This window comes from Salvia splendens, chromosome 8 (assembly GCF_004379255.2).
Source record: "Salvia splendens isolate huo1 chromosome 8, SspV2, whole genome shotgun sequence".
NCBI lineage: Eukaryota > Viridiplantae > Streptophyta > Magnoliopsida > Lamiales > Lamiaceae > Salvia > Salvia splendens.
In genome coordinates, this window is record NC_056039.1 from 26,172,851 (window position 1) to 26,187,618 (window position 14,768).

Sequence of the window (14,768 nt, forward strand, 5' to 3'; positions counted from 1 at the left end):
ATCCTACAGTTCGATTCAGCAGAATAAATGAGGAATTCGGCTACAGCGCCGGCGCGAGGAGCAGTGGCTGGAGAATTTTTTCGACGCGACGGAGCGGGCATAATCTGATGAATTCGTGGAGCTATCGGCGAGATCGGGTAAACTGAAGTGACGGCGGAGCTGAAGAAGGTGGTGGAAAAGAAGATATCGGAGAATGACACGGAGGTGAACAAGGCTCAGGGTGATTTTGCGGCAGCGATCGACGGGAAACGAAACAGAAAGACAATAATCACTATAATTTCCAACGAGATTTGGAAATTGAAACTGCATAATTTCATATTTAAATTTCATAATGTAATTGCCAAATATACACTTGGCATATTTTATATTATTAAAATAAATAATATTTATTCTAATAAGATGTGTGGCTGAGATTTGTTCTCTAGTTATACACTTAAGATTAGTTATATCTTGATCACTAACCTATATATATATATATAGGGGAGCATTATTCTCCTTTTCAATCAAAACATCCTTTCTTCTTCTCATTCTTAGGCGTTAGATCTACTAAACCAACGGTCCAGATTGACAATTCCAATGTGTATCCGTGTTGCATTATGGTACCTGTGTGTGTGCATTATAAGGCTAAAATAGTAATTGCACAATACTGCCAGAATTTGGAAAGGCCGTAATTATCGAGATTTGAAACCTCCAGCTATTCATTCTCGTCATTAAACGCTGAACAGCAAATCTCCCAACTCTCCACTCTCTCCACTATCGCCTATCCCCAAACCCTAGATCTGTGAAAAAATTGCAACGCTTTAGAGTAATCCACCGCAAGTGTCCGCAATTTCATCGCACATCCGCCGTCGTTTGTAACAACGAAACCCTACCGGCATCAGGGTACGTTTCTGTGCTTTATTGATTGTGTTTGCGCGATACCTATACCGTGAAACAGTGACAAATGTGGCAGAACAATAAATTCAAGCCGGGATTTATAGATTTGGGTATAAAAGCATGAATTTTGATGACCGAATGGGTTGTATAGTTTGTGTTGACATTGCTCTGTATCCGAATGGGTTTTTAATTTTGATTTCGTTACTGCCAGACAGATCGAATATGCCTAAGCGAGGACGACCACGCTCATAACCATCCCAAGTTGCAGGTATGCACAATTATGTGTATGCATTATTTATTGTGGTCTATGCAGTATGTTACATGATATATGCATTATTAGCTTTATCAAACGCATTATAAGGTAGTATTTTTTGCAAGATATGTTGTACCTGAACGGGTACTGATTTTGTGGTTTAAGCAACTCTGTCAAAGTTTACATATTGTTATTGTTTGGTGTGGGAGGTGCATTATGAATCCGTATTTATGCATTTGGTGTAGTGTGTGCCTGACCTTGAGTTTTAGTGTTGATATGGTATACTAGTCTTTGTGTGTATTACATGTGCATTATTGGGTGAACTCAATGCATTATGTATACATGTAAGTGGCATTATGTGGTGTAACTGATGCTTTATTTAGTGTGGTTTTTTGTTAAGCACTACACTTAGGCACAATTAATTTTGTGCATTATCTATTGTGGACAGAGCATTATGTTTCATGATAGCTGCAGTATTCTGGGTATATTATGTATTAATACGAGTTGTGACTCTGGCAAAGTGTGCATATGGTTATGTTATGCATTATTTATTTAGGAATGTGCATTATTTATCATATATTGTGCATTATGAGGTCTTTAGCAGGCATATATACGTTAAGTGTCTTAGATGTTTAAGAAACTCAGACAAGCTTCAATATGTTTACTCCTGCGTTTGGGTAGTGCATTTTGGAGCTGTGTTGTATTGTTGACACTGGTTACTAGTTATTTGTTGTAATACGTATGCATTTTTCGGTGTACAAAATGCATTATGTCGTATTAGAGTTGCATTATGTCGAATACATTTTGCATTATAAAAGTGTATTATGAGGAGAATAGGAAGCACAGCAAAGGTGTTGATTGTATTTGTTAATTGACTCACATTACAAACAAAGTTCCGGGTTGTTGATTAAATGGATAAATATGTTATATTATGGTAATAAGTGCATTATTTGCTTTGTCCAACGCATTATAGGTAATACTTTTTGCATTATATGTTCTTACTGAAGCAGAGTCTTTATTGATGTACGTCTCAAACCTTACACATGTCATATGATGCTGACTTTTAAATTGGTGATACTTTTCTAATTTGTTGTTTTGTTTGGTAATATCAGACAAGCAGCTTAGGGACGAGGTAGACGAAGCAGTGGACGACATTATACCAGTAGCGTTAGCAAAAAAATTCAGAGATATGTTGGCTGATGTTGGCCCAAGTATGTCTAGAAATGAGGTAGAGCCGAAACAACCTAATGGTCGAAAAGGTGATCGACTCTACTGTCGGCATACGCCGTCTGAATTTCTCAACTGCTTAAAGCAGTTGAATCCTAGGCAGAGAAGGTCGGTGACTGAAATTGGATTTGCGGGGGTTCTTGACTTTGACATCAAGGAGATCCCGGGGTATCTTGCTTATTGGGTGTTGAACGCCCTTCATCTAGCACGATGCCAACTTAAGCTGGCAAGCGGGGAATACCTCACCCTAGACGAGGAAGATGTCCACTTGACGTTGGGGTTCCCACGAGGCCCTAAACAAATCACAAGGCCCGAGGATAAACAATCAAATTTTGCCTTCAACGACAGCGTGGCAGAGAAGTGTCAAAAGGGTCGCTTTAAGCTGACACCAAAGGACATTGCACAACTCATGATGGCTGAGGTCGATGGGGGAGAAGAGTTCAAGAAGCTCTTCATGTTCCTTCTAGAAAATGCATTAATAGAGACTCCGAGTGACGGCCACTGCAAACCCAAAATTCTTCATTTCATCGACAAGGTAGATGACATTAGAAATCTGAACTGGTGTGGGTACGTTCTGTCCGTCCTTGAGGCCACGCACCCAAGCTGGGAAAATGGACAATCTTTGTTGTTCTCCGGCCCAATACATTTTCTTGTGGTAAGTGAATATGAAACTAAAAAACCTGATCCTTTGTATTCTTTTTGGATTCAATCCAACTTCTACTCGGATAAACTCTACCTAATCTGTTCGATTTTTTATTCATTATAACCATACATATCATGCATTATATGTGTTCTACACTGCATTACTGACCACTAATTTATATTTCCTAATAATGACAGTGCTGTTATGTTGATCGCGTGGTACACATCCGACGGCGCGTCATCCGTGCGTGGCCAACAATAAAAGGGTGGACATGCAAGGCACTTAAGCATCGGGAGGACATTGAGCGAGACCAATTCGGGACTGGGAGGTTAGAACCCCGAATAGATAAGGAAAGTTTGGTGGCGGCCGAGGAGTTACGTGTGGGAGTAACAGTGATTCAAGGCGAGGGCTCCTCAAGAAGCATGCACAGAGCAAAGAGGTTTCGAGACAAGTTCGTCGCTTCCAGCTCTTTGTTGGCCCATGCAGTCTCGGCGTGGGTCGATGATTTCATGAGTATACCCGTGGACCTCCTTGACGATGATTGCTTACGCGTGGGAAGCCAAATTGGCAGAAAAATATTGGGCATTCCAGAACAAGAGGAGGTTGGAGATGACGACATCACAACAAGGCTGACCCAGGCAAGGGTTGATGAGGAAGAGTACAGCCAGGAGTGGATAGATGAGATGGAAAAGATGATGGCTGCTTACGACAAGAAGAAGACTATAACTACAAAATTCACAAGGCCATCGTTTGTTTTAGATGGATTTGAATGCCCTGGCCCTTTTGCAACACAACCAACACAAGTGGAAGGCTTGAGCGGCAAAGGAGGTGACGCTCCCCAACCTGGTGCTACAGCAAGTTTTGACCCGACTTTGGGTGAGCCGCGAATTGAAGAGAATCAGGGATGCTTAGCCATGCCTAATCCATTAGGTGATGCTGCCGGACTTCAAGTCCGAACGGAAGGCAACACTGCAGATGCAGTGACTGACATGGAAGGGGTCGAGGGATTGCGTAGCGAGACTATAGTATCAGTTAATAACTTTACCATTTATAAGCTGCATGTTTTTAACGTATCGGATTTGCTGTAATTTTTGGCTTTATTCTGTAGGAGACTGTTGCAATAGGTGAGACGGTTCGTGTGCCAACTGTGAACAGGAAAGGTGGAAGTGGAAAGGTGGCAATACCAAGAGCTGTGAAGGCAAAACGCAATGTAGGCGTGGCAGAAGAGAGAGCTAAGGTGTGCACAATCTATGAATCCCGTGGATTACACAATGTTTATGTTTCATTACTGTAAAGTATGCATTATTTAATAGACAGATTTACCTTCGTTGTCTTGACTTGTTCATAACCTGTAATAATATATTGATGTCGCATTCTTAAATTGGATTGGCACAATCAGCCACCTACCCAGCCTAGGCAGAAGGGGATAGTCATGGGTGGGAATAGGGCGGGTGCGATCGGTGAAGAGGTGCATGTACTTAATGCTGCTGTGCGTGGGAAAGCCAAGGAGAACCAGGTCAATCCTGATGAGGCTGGAACAGTGGTATGGGAATAAAAGTGTTTCATTTTATCTGTCATGAATAATATTTGAGATAAGAAGTTTTTTTTTTAAGGAGGCTAGCAATGTGGACACAGCCCGCGTGAAGAAAGCCAGCCTGCCTTTGCGGTCACCTTTCAACGAGCGGACTGTTAAACTAACAGCAAAGGCCAACCTCAATGACAAGGAACTTTACTACTGGGTCCTTTGCACAGCGGAGACGCATGCGTCTTTCAGGTTTGTTTATTTGTTTTGTATCATGTTGGAAAAAGTGGTATTCTGTCAAACTATATTATTTCTGTAAAATATGAATGCATTATTTGATGTGAGCCACGCATTACGTAGTTAGTTGGTTGCATTATTTGGAGTATATTTTGCATTATGTTAGACAATATGAGTCTTGGGGAAACAACCCTTGTTATATAAGAGCTTCATTGTGTTTCATTGTTTTATTGCCATGTAGGGAAGCTATTGTGTACGATGACCATTTCAAGCAGACCGAGCAGAGTGAGTTCCTGTCGTTAGCACCGTTCAAATCAGTAAGCCCCGGCATTGTAGACACATGGAGCTCTTATTTGAATAAATTGGAGAAACTGAAGGCGCCAGAAACGGTTGCATGAATATTTTTCTCCACAAGGCCATGCGTGAGTTTATCATTTGTGTACAACATTTACTCAATATACGTACAACTGCAAAGTAAGCAATTGCGTTAAAAATAAAAATTGCAGACACAGTCAGTGGTAGACACACCCACAGGATGGGATGAGGAGAGGCAATTTGCTTCTTTCTGGACCATCTTTTTCGAGGACGCACTTGGAGCAGGATACAACAAGTTGGATAAACTCGAAATGGTGAGTTTGATTTCAAAAATTTATGGCTGATATTCAGTTGTATAGTACACAATACAAGATATTTTAATGTGTTCTTCATTACATAGTTATTCTTCCCCATCTGGGGTGAATGACATCAGTACGTGGTCTGTTTTGATGTCACGGATGGAAAGATGAATATAATAGACCACAGCCTTGCTGAATCTCATGCATCGTTCGGCGACAAATATGGACACACACCCTCTCTGCTGGTACGTAATGCGCTTAATCGGTTTTGATGCATATTATCACAAAAAACTTCTATAATGCAAATGTAAAAGACAATTTCTATTTGTTGCAGAGGAAGTTCGTGGGTGCTGCACTGGACAAATGCAAAGAAACAAAAATGGCCGATCGCGTACGAAGCTGCACTACTAATGTGGTCTCAATGCCGTGGAGGAACAACGCGGTCACAATGGAGAACGGTGTGTACGTAATGCGCCACATGGAAACGTACTTTGGGGAGAAAGAAAAGGATTGGGATTGCGGGCTGAGTGCAAAAGGAACAAAAGGCTTAGAGATGTGTAGAATCAAGATTGCACGGACGCTCCTTACCTGTGCGCACAATACCCGAGGTTCTGCAAACCAAAATAAAGCGACAAAGTATTGGAAGGAGAAACCTGCAAAGTTCAATTTCGAGAAGTGGGTTGAAAATTATGGTCTGTAGCGAGTGATGGTTTTGCATATAGGTTGCTGGGGGTTAACGAAATCCTTTACTTGGTGGTTGACTTGTGAATTTGATACTGAAGTTTTGTTGCACCATTAAGATGCGTGTTAGTAGTTCACAATGTTTTTGGGAATAAGTAGTATGAATGGATTACAAGTAATTATTCAAACTTATAATACGTGCATTACTTTTATTTCTTTGTGCATTATTGTTAAAGATGATTGCATTATTTAGTAATAATGCATATCACATCCCACATAATGTAAATGACACGATACATTGTGCATCTTGTACAACAAACAACGCACAAATACATTATACAGTACCATAAGCTAGGATCCTTAATGTATTCCACGTTATGCAAAATAACACAGTATATAATGCACGGTATAACACAAATAATGCACTTATTCAGAAATATATTATGTGCAGTACGTTTGTTTATGTAGTGCATTATGAATACTTATTAAACCATTATTTAAAATATATTATGCATTATGAGACTTATCCTGTTTATATGCGTAAGTTGGTTTTGTGTAGTCCTTTACAGGCGACTAATTGTTTACTGTCTTACGTACTTTTGTATTTGGGAAATTACATTTATCCGGGTTATTTGTGCATTATGTAACTAAAAGCGTGCATTATGCATCAACAAATGTTCATTATTTTGCAGGCAGTAGGGAACAAATGTATCCATGGCGTCATTGAGTTAACTACACACATATATACAGTACTCAACTTATATACAATCCAATAATTAACCAACAAATTCTACTAATGCAACAACCACCTGTTTCGACATATAACAGTACGTCTACAAATTTGAACATCAATACTAATAGAGCCCAAACAAAAGCTGTGATGCGCTATTTAAATAACATAACTCAAGCTGTTCTTTTACCCTTGCGCACATCTTTCTCCATTGTCATCTCTTTGAGCAGTGGACAGTTCCTGGAGTCGTGATGACCCATCTCATCGCACGCCTTACACCGTCTAAGAGGCCTTGTCGCATCCTTTATAGCCTTCTCTCTCTTTGAAATCAGACGACTCGCAGAGCTGCTGGCGTGACCTTTCGTCTTCACGACATCCGGAGAATGAACCGCAACAGATTCAGGCCTTACCATTCCATAAAACTCTTCAACCATACGCCTCTTCTCAGCAGCTGAGGTTGCCGGAGTACCAGTTTGAAGAGAGTTACCAAGTTCTTCAACGCCACCTACAAATGCACGTAATACATCGATGTCGGTCTCAAACCGTCTAAGAAAACCATAAAACATCGAAATCACCTGCTTAGACACAGTTTGCCTATCGTCAGAGAAGGAATGGGTATGCACGGGATCCTGCAACTCCCCATGTACAGCCTTGGCTAAGGGAGTCTTCATCCATCGGCTGTCACAGTATTTATCCGGGATTTTTTTCACCTTATTGTTCCGAAACAAGAAAAATATATGACTGCACAAATAACCATGCCGACCAAATAGTTTGCATTCGCACGAGTAAGTATCATCAGTCTTGTCATGACGAACAAAGTATGCATTACGCTTGCTATCGCCAAGCTTGTATGTGTCAACCGTTTCTCCGGACATAAAACCCAGCACACGACATCTGTCATTACCCTCCACAATTTCTTGTTGTATTTTCTTGAACATACTATCGGTAAACAACGTAGAAGCATGTTTCTCGAACGGCAGAGTAGTTGCTAGTATGGGTATGGTAGTGGCATCGTGGTAGTCTAAAGCTGTTCTACTGTTCCGCTGAAAATCTATGGCATGGTTGAAATTCAAGTAGAATTCGGCTATGTTAGCTCGGGGCTTCAGAAAATTTTTGTAAAAACTGTTCTCTGATTCAGATATGGACGTAGTCCTAATCATTGATCCCATAGGAAAATCCCTGAAATACGCCGGTATCCAGTACTTCCTATACGCATACAATGTGTTGAACCAGTCGATGTCCTCTAGCTGATGATGTTCGACCAATCTATTCCACTCCTCCTCGAATTCGTCCGGCTCAAGTAGGTCCGACCAAACACAAGCGTTAAATTCCTTTTTGAACTCGCCGTCCCGCAACAATCTGTTTGGTACCTTGACAGCCAGCTTATGCATTATATGCCACATACACCAACGGTGGCGTGTGCCAACTAGGACCTCTTCAATCGCTGACCTCATACCCAAATCTTGATCGGTCATAATCATCCTGGGTGCTACACCCATACAATCTACAAAATGTCTGAACAACCAAGCAAAAGCCCCGATTTTCTCGCTGCACACCAATCCGGCCGCAAATGTCACAGGACTACCATGATTATCCTTTCCAGTGAAAGGGGTGAAGATCATACAGTACCTGAATAAATCGTATTAACATGGCATCAGAGAATGTAAACAGATCATAATGCAATGTGCCGGATTGAATAATGCAAAGTGTGGTGGTGAATAATGCATTGAGGTACAGTAATATTGTATGATCATATATCATATAGAACATATCACTAAACTAAAAGGTAAACAACACATTAGTTAGTTCAACCTGTTTGTGTTGTACGCGGAGTCGAAGCTGACAATATCACCAAACATGTGGTAATTTTGCTTCATCAAACCGTCGCACCAAAACAGAGCAACCAACTGGTCGGATTCGTTAACTTCGTAGTGATAGGTGAACGCCTCAGACAACTCCTTCTTCTTAGCCATATCATCCAACACCATTTGTACATCAAATCCCTGTGCGTATGCTTTGATGTCCCGTGAGGCATTCCTGATATCCCCAACAGTGCAACCAACTAGGTCAAACCCACCAAGAATCTCCTTCAACACCTTAAATGTGACCGTGGGTCCTATATTAGCCTTGGAACAGTCGAGGATGAATTTATGATGTACATCATCCAACTTGCGATTACTCGACATGAATTGCTGATGTTCCGTTTCAACCATGTGATGGTTATGAATCTCGTTGAACTCCTCAATTATGTAACCTGACAAGCAATCTTCCGAGAAAAACCTAAACGATATGCTAGCCGTGCAACCACACCGCTTAGATAACTTCCTACGCTTTATAGTGAAACCAGAACGGGCATTCAACTGGTCATCTTCATCACCCTTCTTCCTTCCTTCCCTATTGCATACAACACGATACCACGTCGTGACATCGTCAACCTTCCTCATAGCTTGTTTGCGCGTATCAAAGCCAACAGCTCGAGCATATACCTCGTAGCAAGCGAAAGCGAAGTCCAAGGATTGGAATTTCTGACCTACAACAGGCTTCATATCGGGAGAACATTCAGGTACAACGACCACTGTACATAATTAAAAGAGGGGTCAGCATAAAATAACAGCTTTGCAATGTAATAAGCTGACAAGTAATGCACGATTTTCACAAATTCAATCTGTCACATATTTAAGTTGGACAAATACGTGAGTTTTGCATACGTATATCACTCCATAGTAAAATCGTCGTTTTTAATTTGTACATACTATACCCTACCCCCTAGGCTTATTAAACCCTTAGGAGAAGACAAGAAACGTGTCCCAAAAAACAAAGCTAACAACCGATATTTAAGCCTTAGTGAAACGAAACATAAAATCATGCTTATCTTAATTCTTACAACACACACATAGCGAATAAGATATTATGCATTATACAGTCAATATAGTGCATTACGGATATTGGTTTAATGCATTAGTTGTCCGAACTTAATTCAGTATACTGTGTACATTGGATATTTACGTACTTTATTTATAGGTCAAACACAAAGCATTCTTAATCGTCGTTTTTAATTTGTACATACTATACCCTACCCCTTCCTTCATTCAACCCTTAGGGGAAAACAAGAAACGGGCGCCAAAAAACAAAGCTAACACCCGATATTTAAGCCCTAGGGAAATGAAACATAAAATCATGCATATCTTAATTCGTACAACAAACACATTGCAAATAAGATATTATGCATTATACGATCAATAGAGTGCATTACCTATATTAATTTAATGCATTATAGTATACGAAATTAATTCATTATACTAAGCAACGTGCGCCAAACATCGACAAACAGACGAAATCTTTTTACCCTATACATTGCCGCTCACGAATTATGCATTAAATAGAAACATAAGTTCATTATGCTTCGTCAATATATGCATTACATGTATCGTCTCAACCTAATACCCTAGATATGCTGAGAGCGAATCGACGGAGGAAGGTTTCACAGCAAGCGCTCCACATAATACACGACTAAAATGCTGATTAAATTTCAAATAATCAGACTACCACAACTATCCCTGAAACCTCCGCATCATAGACAACATCAGGCATATGTATGATTTACCTTCTTCCATTGATTAAGAACAAAAACGGTCGCCAAAGTAGACAAGCTTGAACTTCCGTAAATTGATTAACGAGATAATTGAGATTTTTGATAATTGAAACCTTCGAAAAACAGGTCGCTGCAAAAACTCCTTCGCCTCAGACTTCCTTCTTCGACGTGAGAGAAGGAAAAAACCGCATTATCTCTCAATGAGAGAATCATGGAATTTCCATAACTAACAAATAAGTATTTACCAAATCTGCCCTTACTCGATTTTTTAGGGAATATAATTTAATGGTATCAGCGAATTTTTTCAACCACCCGATTAATTTAATTAAAGGCTGAGATCAAGAAGGAAAAAGGAGGAAATATGTGAAAAGGAAATGAATACATCCCTATATATATATATATATATATAGGGGTGCATTATAATGATAACCCCAATTTCCGTAATAACCCTATAACCAAATCTGGAACACACATTTTTAAAATCACGCGGTTGATATTCAAACTTAGATTTACTTCATAAAAAAAAGCGCGGGGGGTAAATATGTCATTTCGCTCATGATAAAATTTACGTATCCAAATTTCGCTCATTTAATTTCTGAATTTCGCTCATTTTATCATTTTATCAGTCAGTCAAAAGTATCATTTTATCAACTCAGAGTATCATTCTATCCGGGAAAACTATCATTCTAAGCAATAAACCTAACATATATCATTTTATCAGTCAGTCAAAAGTATCATTTTATCAACTCAGAGTATCATTCTATGCGGCAAAACTATCATTTTATCAGTTTTATGTCATTTTGTCACGTTAAAGTATCATTTTATCAGCTTATATGCAATTTCTTCAGCTAAACTATCATTTTTATAAGGTTACTGTCATTTTATCTCCTTAGATTATCTTTTTATCAGGTAAAAGTATCATTTTATTAAACAAAATGTCATTTTATACACCAAAAATACTTATCATTCTATCGGCTGAAAGTATCATTCTATCCGGAAAAACTATCATTTTATCAGTTTTATGTCATTTTGTCACGTTAAAGTATCATTTTATCAGCTTATATGCAATTTCTTCAGCTAAACTATCATTTTTATAAGGTTACTGTCATTTTATCCGGTTAGATTATCATTTTATCAGATAAAAGTATCATTTTATTAAACAAAAATGTCATTTTATACACCAAAAATACCTATCATTCTATCGGCTGAAAGTATCATTCTACCCGGTAAAACTATCATTCTATCGGCTGAAAGTATCATTCTATCCGGCAAAACTATCATTTTATGCAGTAAACCTAATATTTATAAGCTGAAAGTATCATTTTATCAACTCAGAGTATCATTCTATCCGGAAAAACTATCATTTTTATAAGGTTTCTGTAATTTATCCGCTTAGATTATCATTTTATCAGGTAAAAGTATCATTTTATTAAACAAAAATGTCATTTTATACACCAAAAATACCTATCATTCTATCGGCTGAAAGTATCATTCTACCCGGCAAAACTATCATTCTATCGGCTGAAACTATCATTCTATCCGGTAAAACTATCATTTTATGCAGTAAACCTAACATTTATAAGCTAAAAGTATCATTTTATCAACTCAGAGTATCATTCTATCCGGCAAAACTATCATTCTATGCAATAAACCTATCATTTTATCAGTCAGTCAAAAGTATCATTTTATAAACTAGGAGTATCATTCTATCCGGCAAAACTATCATTCTATGCAATAAACCTATCATTTTATCAGTCAGTCAAAAGTATAATTTTATCAACTCAGAGTATCATTCTATCCGACAAAACTATCATTCTATGCAATAAACCTAAAATTTTATCATTTTATCAGTCAGTCAAAAGTATCATTTTATCAACTCAGAGTATCATTCTATCCGGCAAAACTATCATTCTATGCAATAAACCTATCATTTTATCAGTCAGTTAAAAGTATCATTTTATCAACGCAAAGTATCATTATATCCGGCAAAACTATCATTCTATGCAATAAACCTATCATTTTATCATTTTATCATTTTACGTGATATTTGGCGAAATTCAGAAATTAAATGAGGGAAATGACAGTTTTACCCCGCGCTTTTTTTATGAAGTAAACCTAAGTTTGAATCTCAAAACTATCATTCTATGCAATAAACCTATTATTTTATCATTTTACGTGATATTTGGCGATATTTGGCGAAATGACAGTTTTACCCCGCGTTTTTTTATGAAGTAAATCTAAGTTTGAATCTCAACCGCATGATTAGAAATATGTGTGGTCCAGATTTGATTATAGGGTTATTACGATATTTAGGGGTATATATATATATATATATATATATATATGGAGATGACAATGTATCATAAAAGTGGTGTTTCCACTTTTACAAATATGTCATTGCAAAAGTGAGCTATGTAAAAAAATGTGTCACTTTAAATGAGTATATGACAAACTCAAAAAGCTACAGGTGAAAGCTTGAAAAGAGTAATGTTATTCACAAAAATAAAATATAATCGACGTGAAGACCAAAGTTGAATAGCTTCTACTTTACAAATAAGCATAATTGTCGAAATTCAGTTGAGTTCCTTGTGTGCTAAAGTCATGGTAGGGTCAGAGTATCCTCCTCGTCGCGAGACGAAATGGGACTAGACCGCGAAAAATGGCGGTTCAGTCCAGCTCGACACATTGGAAGAGAGGTCGGAGGGGTCGGACTGGTTACAAGGCCACACAGGCAATGTGAACCCGCACTTGATTGGCGCTCTGTTGCAGCCCACTGGACCGTACCGATGTTCGAGGGTATGGGGTGGGTTGAGGGGGTTGTTTGTCGAATTTTGTGTATAAATACATCGACAATTCACATTCCATTTTATCTCAACTCATACTCATCTACATTATTCCAATTTTATCATCTCAAATAGATTGCAACAATTCCGAACTTCATCTTAATCCAAATATTTCATCCATCCCATAAAAATAGAGACATTTTCCATTTTGGCCCTCCATAAAAATAGTCCCCAACTTGAATTTTTTTAAATTAATGAAATGATATAGAAGTCGACCTCCATAACCGATAAACATAGTCTTACCAATTATACATTAAAATGTGTGTCGTTGCAAATGTCTCTATTTTTCTAAGATGGGAGGTGTACAAGGGCATGGCACAATAGTGCTTGAAAACCCACCCACCGAGTGCAGCGGTTTTCATTGGCTCTGTTGCAAGTGGGGCGACGAGGGGGTACTGGGCGCATGCGGCGATCCACCCACGGATTAGGGTATTCCAGGGCGCTATTGCAGGCGGTTTCCTTCGGGAGGAATATTTTTTTAATACATTATTCTATCTATAAATATTTTCATTCTTCTATCATTATAATACTTTAATCTATGTTATTTGTTTTCCAAATAAAAAACTAAAATAACAAAATATGAAAAATAGTGAAATAAGTTGTGGCGATTTTAGAGCTGACGCTATTGGTGGTGTTGAGGCTGAAATTTAAAATGCTTGCATAGTAAGTGAAAAATGAGTTGTGTCAAATTTTGGGGTGGTCTTATACTCACTGCTATGGATGCCGTAATTAAGCTTCGATTGTTATGTTGAGCAAAAAGGTTAGGATTCGAGTAGATAGACCGTAGAGTTGGGAGTTGGAGATGAATAATACCCGTGTTGACGAGGTCAACAACAATTTATTTATGTTGCTGGGGTAAATGTTGAATACTACGAAGACTTTAACATGGAACCACTGCACTGCACCCTCTAATGAAACGTAAGGTCATCCACAACGCTGTCACTATACCGTCCTTTAAAACACTATTTGCGAGCTCCACTGTACTTTTTTACTCCATCCCTTAACTAAGGGACGGAACCTGCAACCCTCCGTCCCTTAACCGGCCCTTAAATCGTCCCTTAAATTACTATTCATTCAATTTCATTTTTATCAATCAAATTCAATTAATAAAAAACACACTTCATTAAAAATAAAATAAAAATACAACTTAACATTCAAAAAAATAAAAAAAGACATAATTAAAATCCTAAAAAAATAAAATGACATAGTTTAAAATACAATTTTATAGAAAATAAAAAAAAACTACTCCGCCAGCGAATCATCCCCCGAAGGCAGTGGAGGTGCCCTGAGGCCACTTGGAGGCGGGATACCAAGTTGTGCCGCCATAAACAGGACTCCGTTAAGCCAGACTTCGTATTGGGTGGGCGTAAAGCGGGAAGTGTCCGCCATTGTGGCGGTCATGTACATGGACATAAGGGAGTTCGAGGGTCCCCCAGAGCCCGAGCCCGAGCCCGCCTGGCTTGATTCGGCTCAGCCCCTCCTCCCTCTAGCCGCCTTCGCCGCATTTCTCCTTTGTGGCCGACGGCGCCCACGGGAGGACCCCCGGCATC

General features: G+C 38.8%; 1 protein-coding gene across 1 annotated transcript; it reads right to left on the reverse strand.

Moving 5' to 3' along the window:
• Positions 1 to 6,956: 6,956 nt before the first annotated feature.
• LOC121745981 (protein FAR1-RELATED SEQUENCE 5-like) lies at positions 6,957 to 9,329 on the reverse strand. The gene is made up of 2 exons (XM_042139928.1): positions 8,596 to 9,329; positions 6,957 to 8,412 (listed from the first exon to the last, which is right to left on the reverse strand). The coding sequence occupies exons 1-2, from the start codon at positions 9,327 to 9,329 to the stop codon at positions 6,957 to 6,959; spliced, it is 2,190 nt and encodes a 729-aa protein (XP_041995862.1).
• Between the last annotated feature and the right edge of the window lie 5,439 nt (positions 9,330 to 14,768).

Coding starts and splice junctions, on each gene's coding strand:
- LOC121745981 (XM_042139928.1), bottom strand. CDS start 9,329: ATGAAGCCTGTTGTAGGTCAGAAATTCCAATCCTTGGACTTCGCTTTC. Junction 8,413..8,595: donor TCCGCGTACAACACAAACAG/GTTGAACTAACT, acceptor CGATTTATTCAG/GTACTGTATGATCTTCACCC.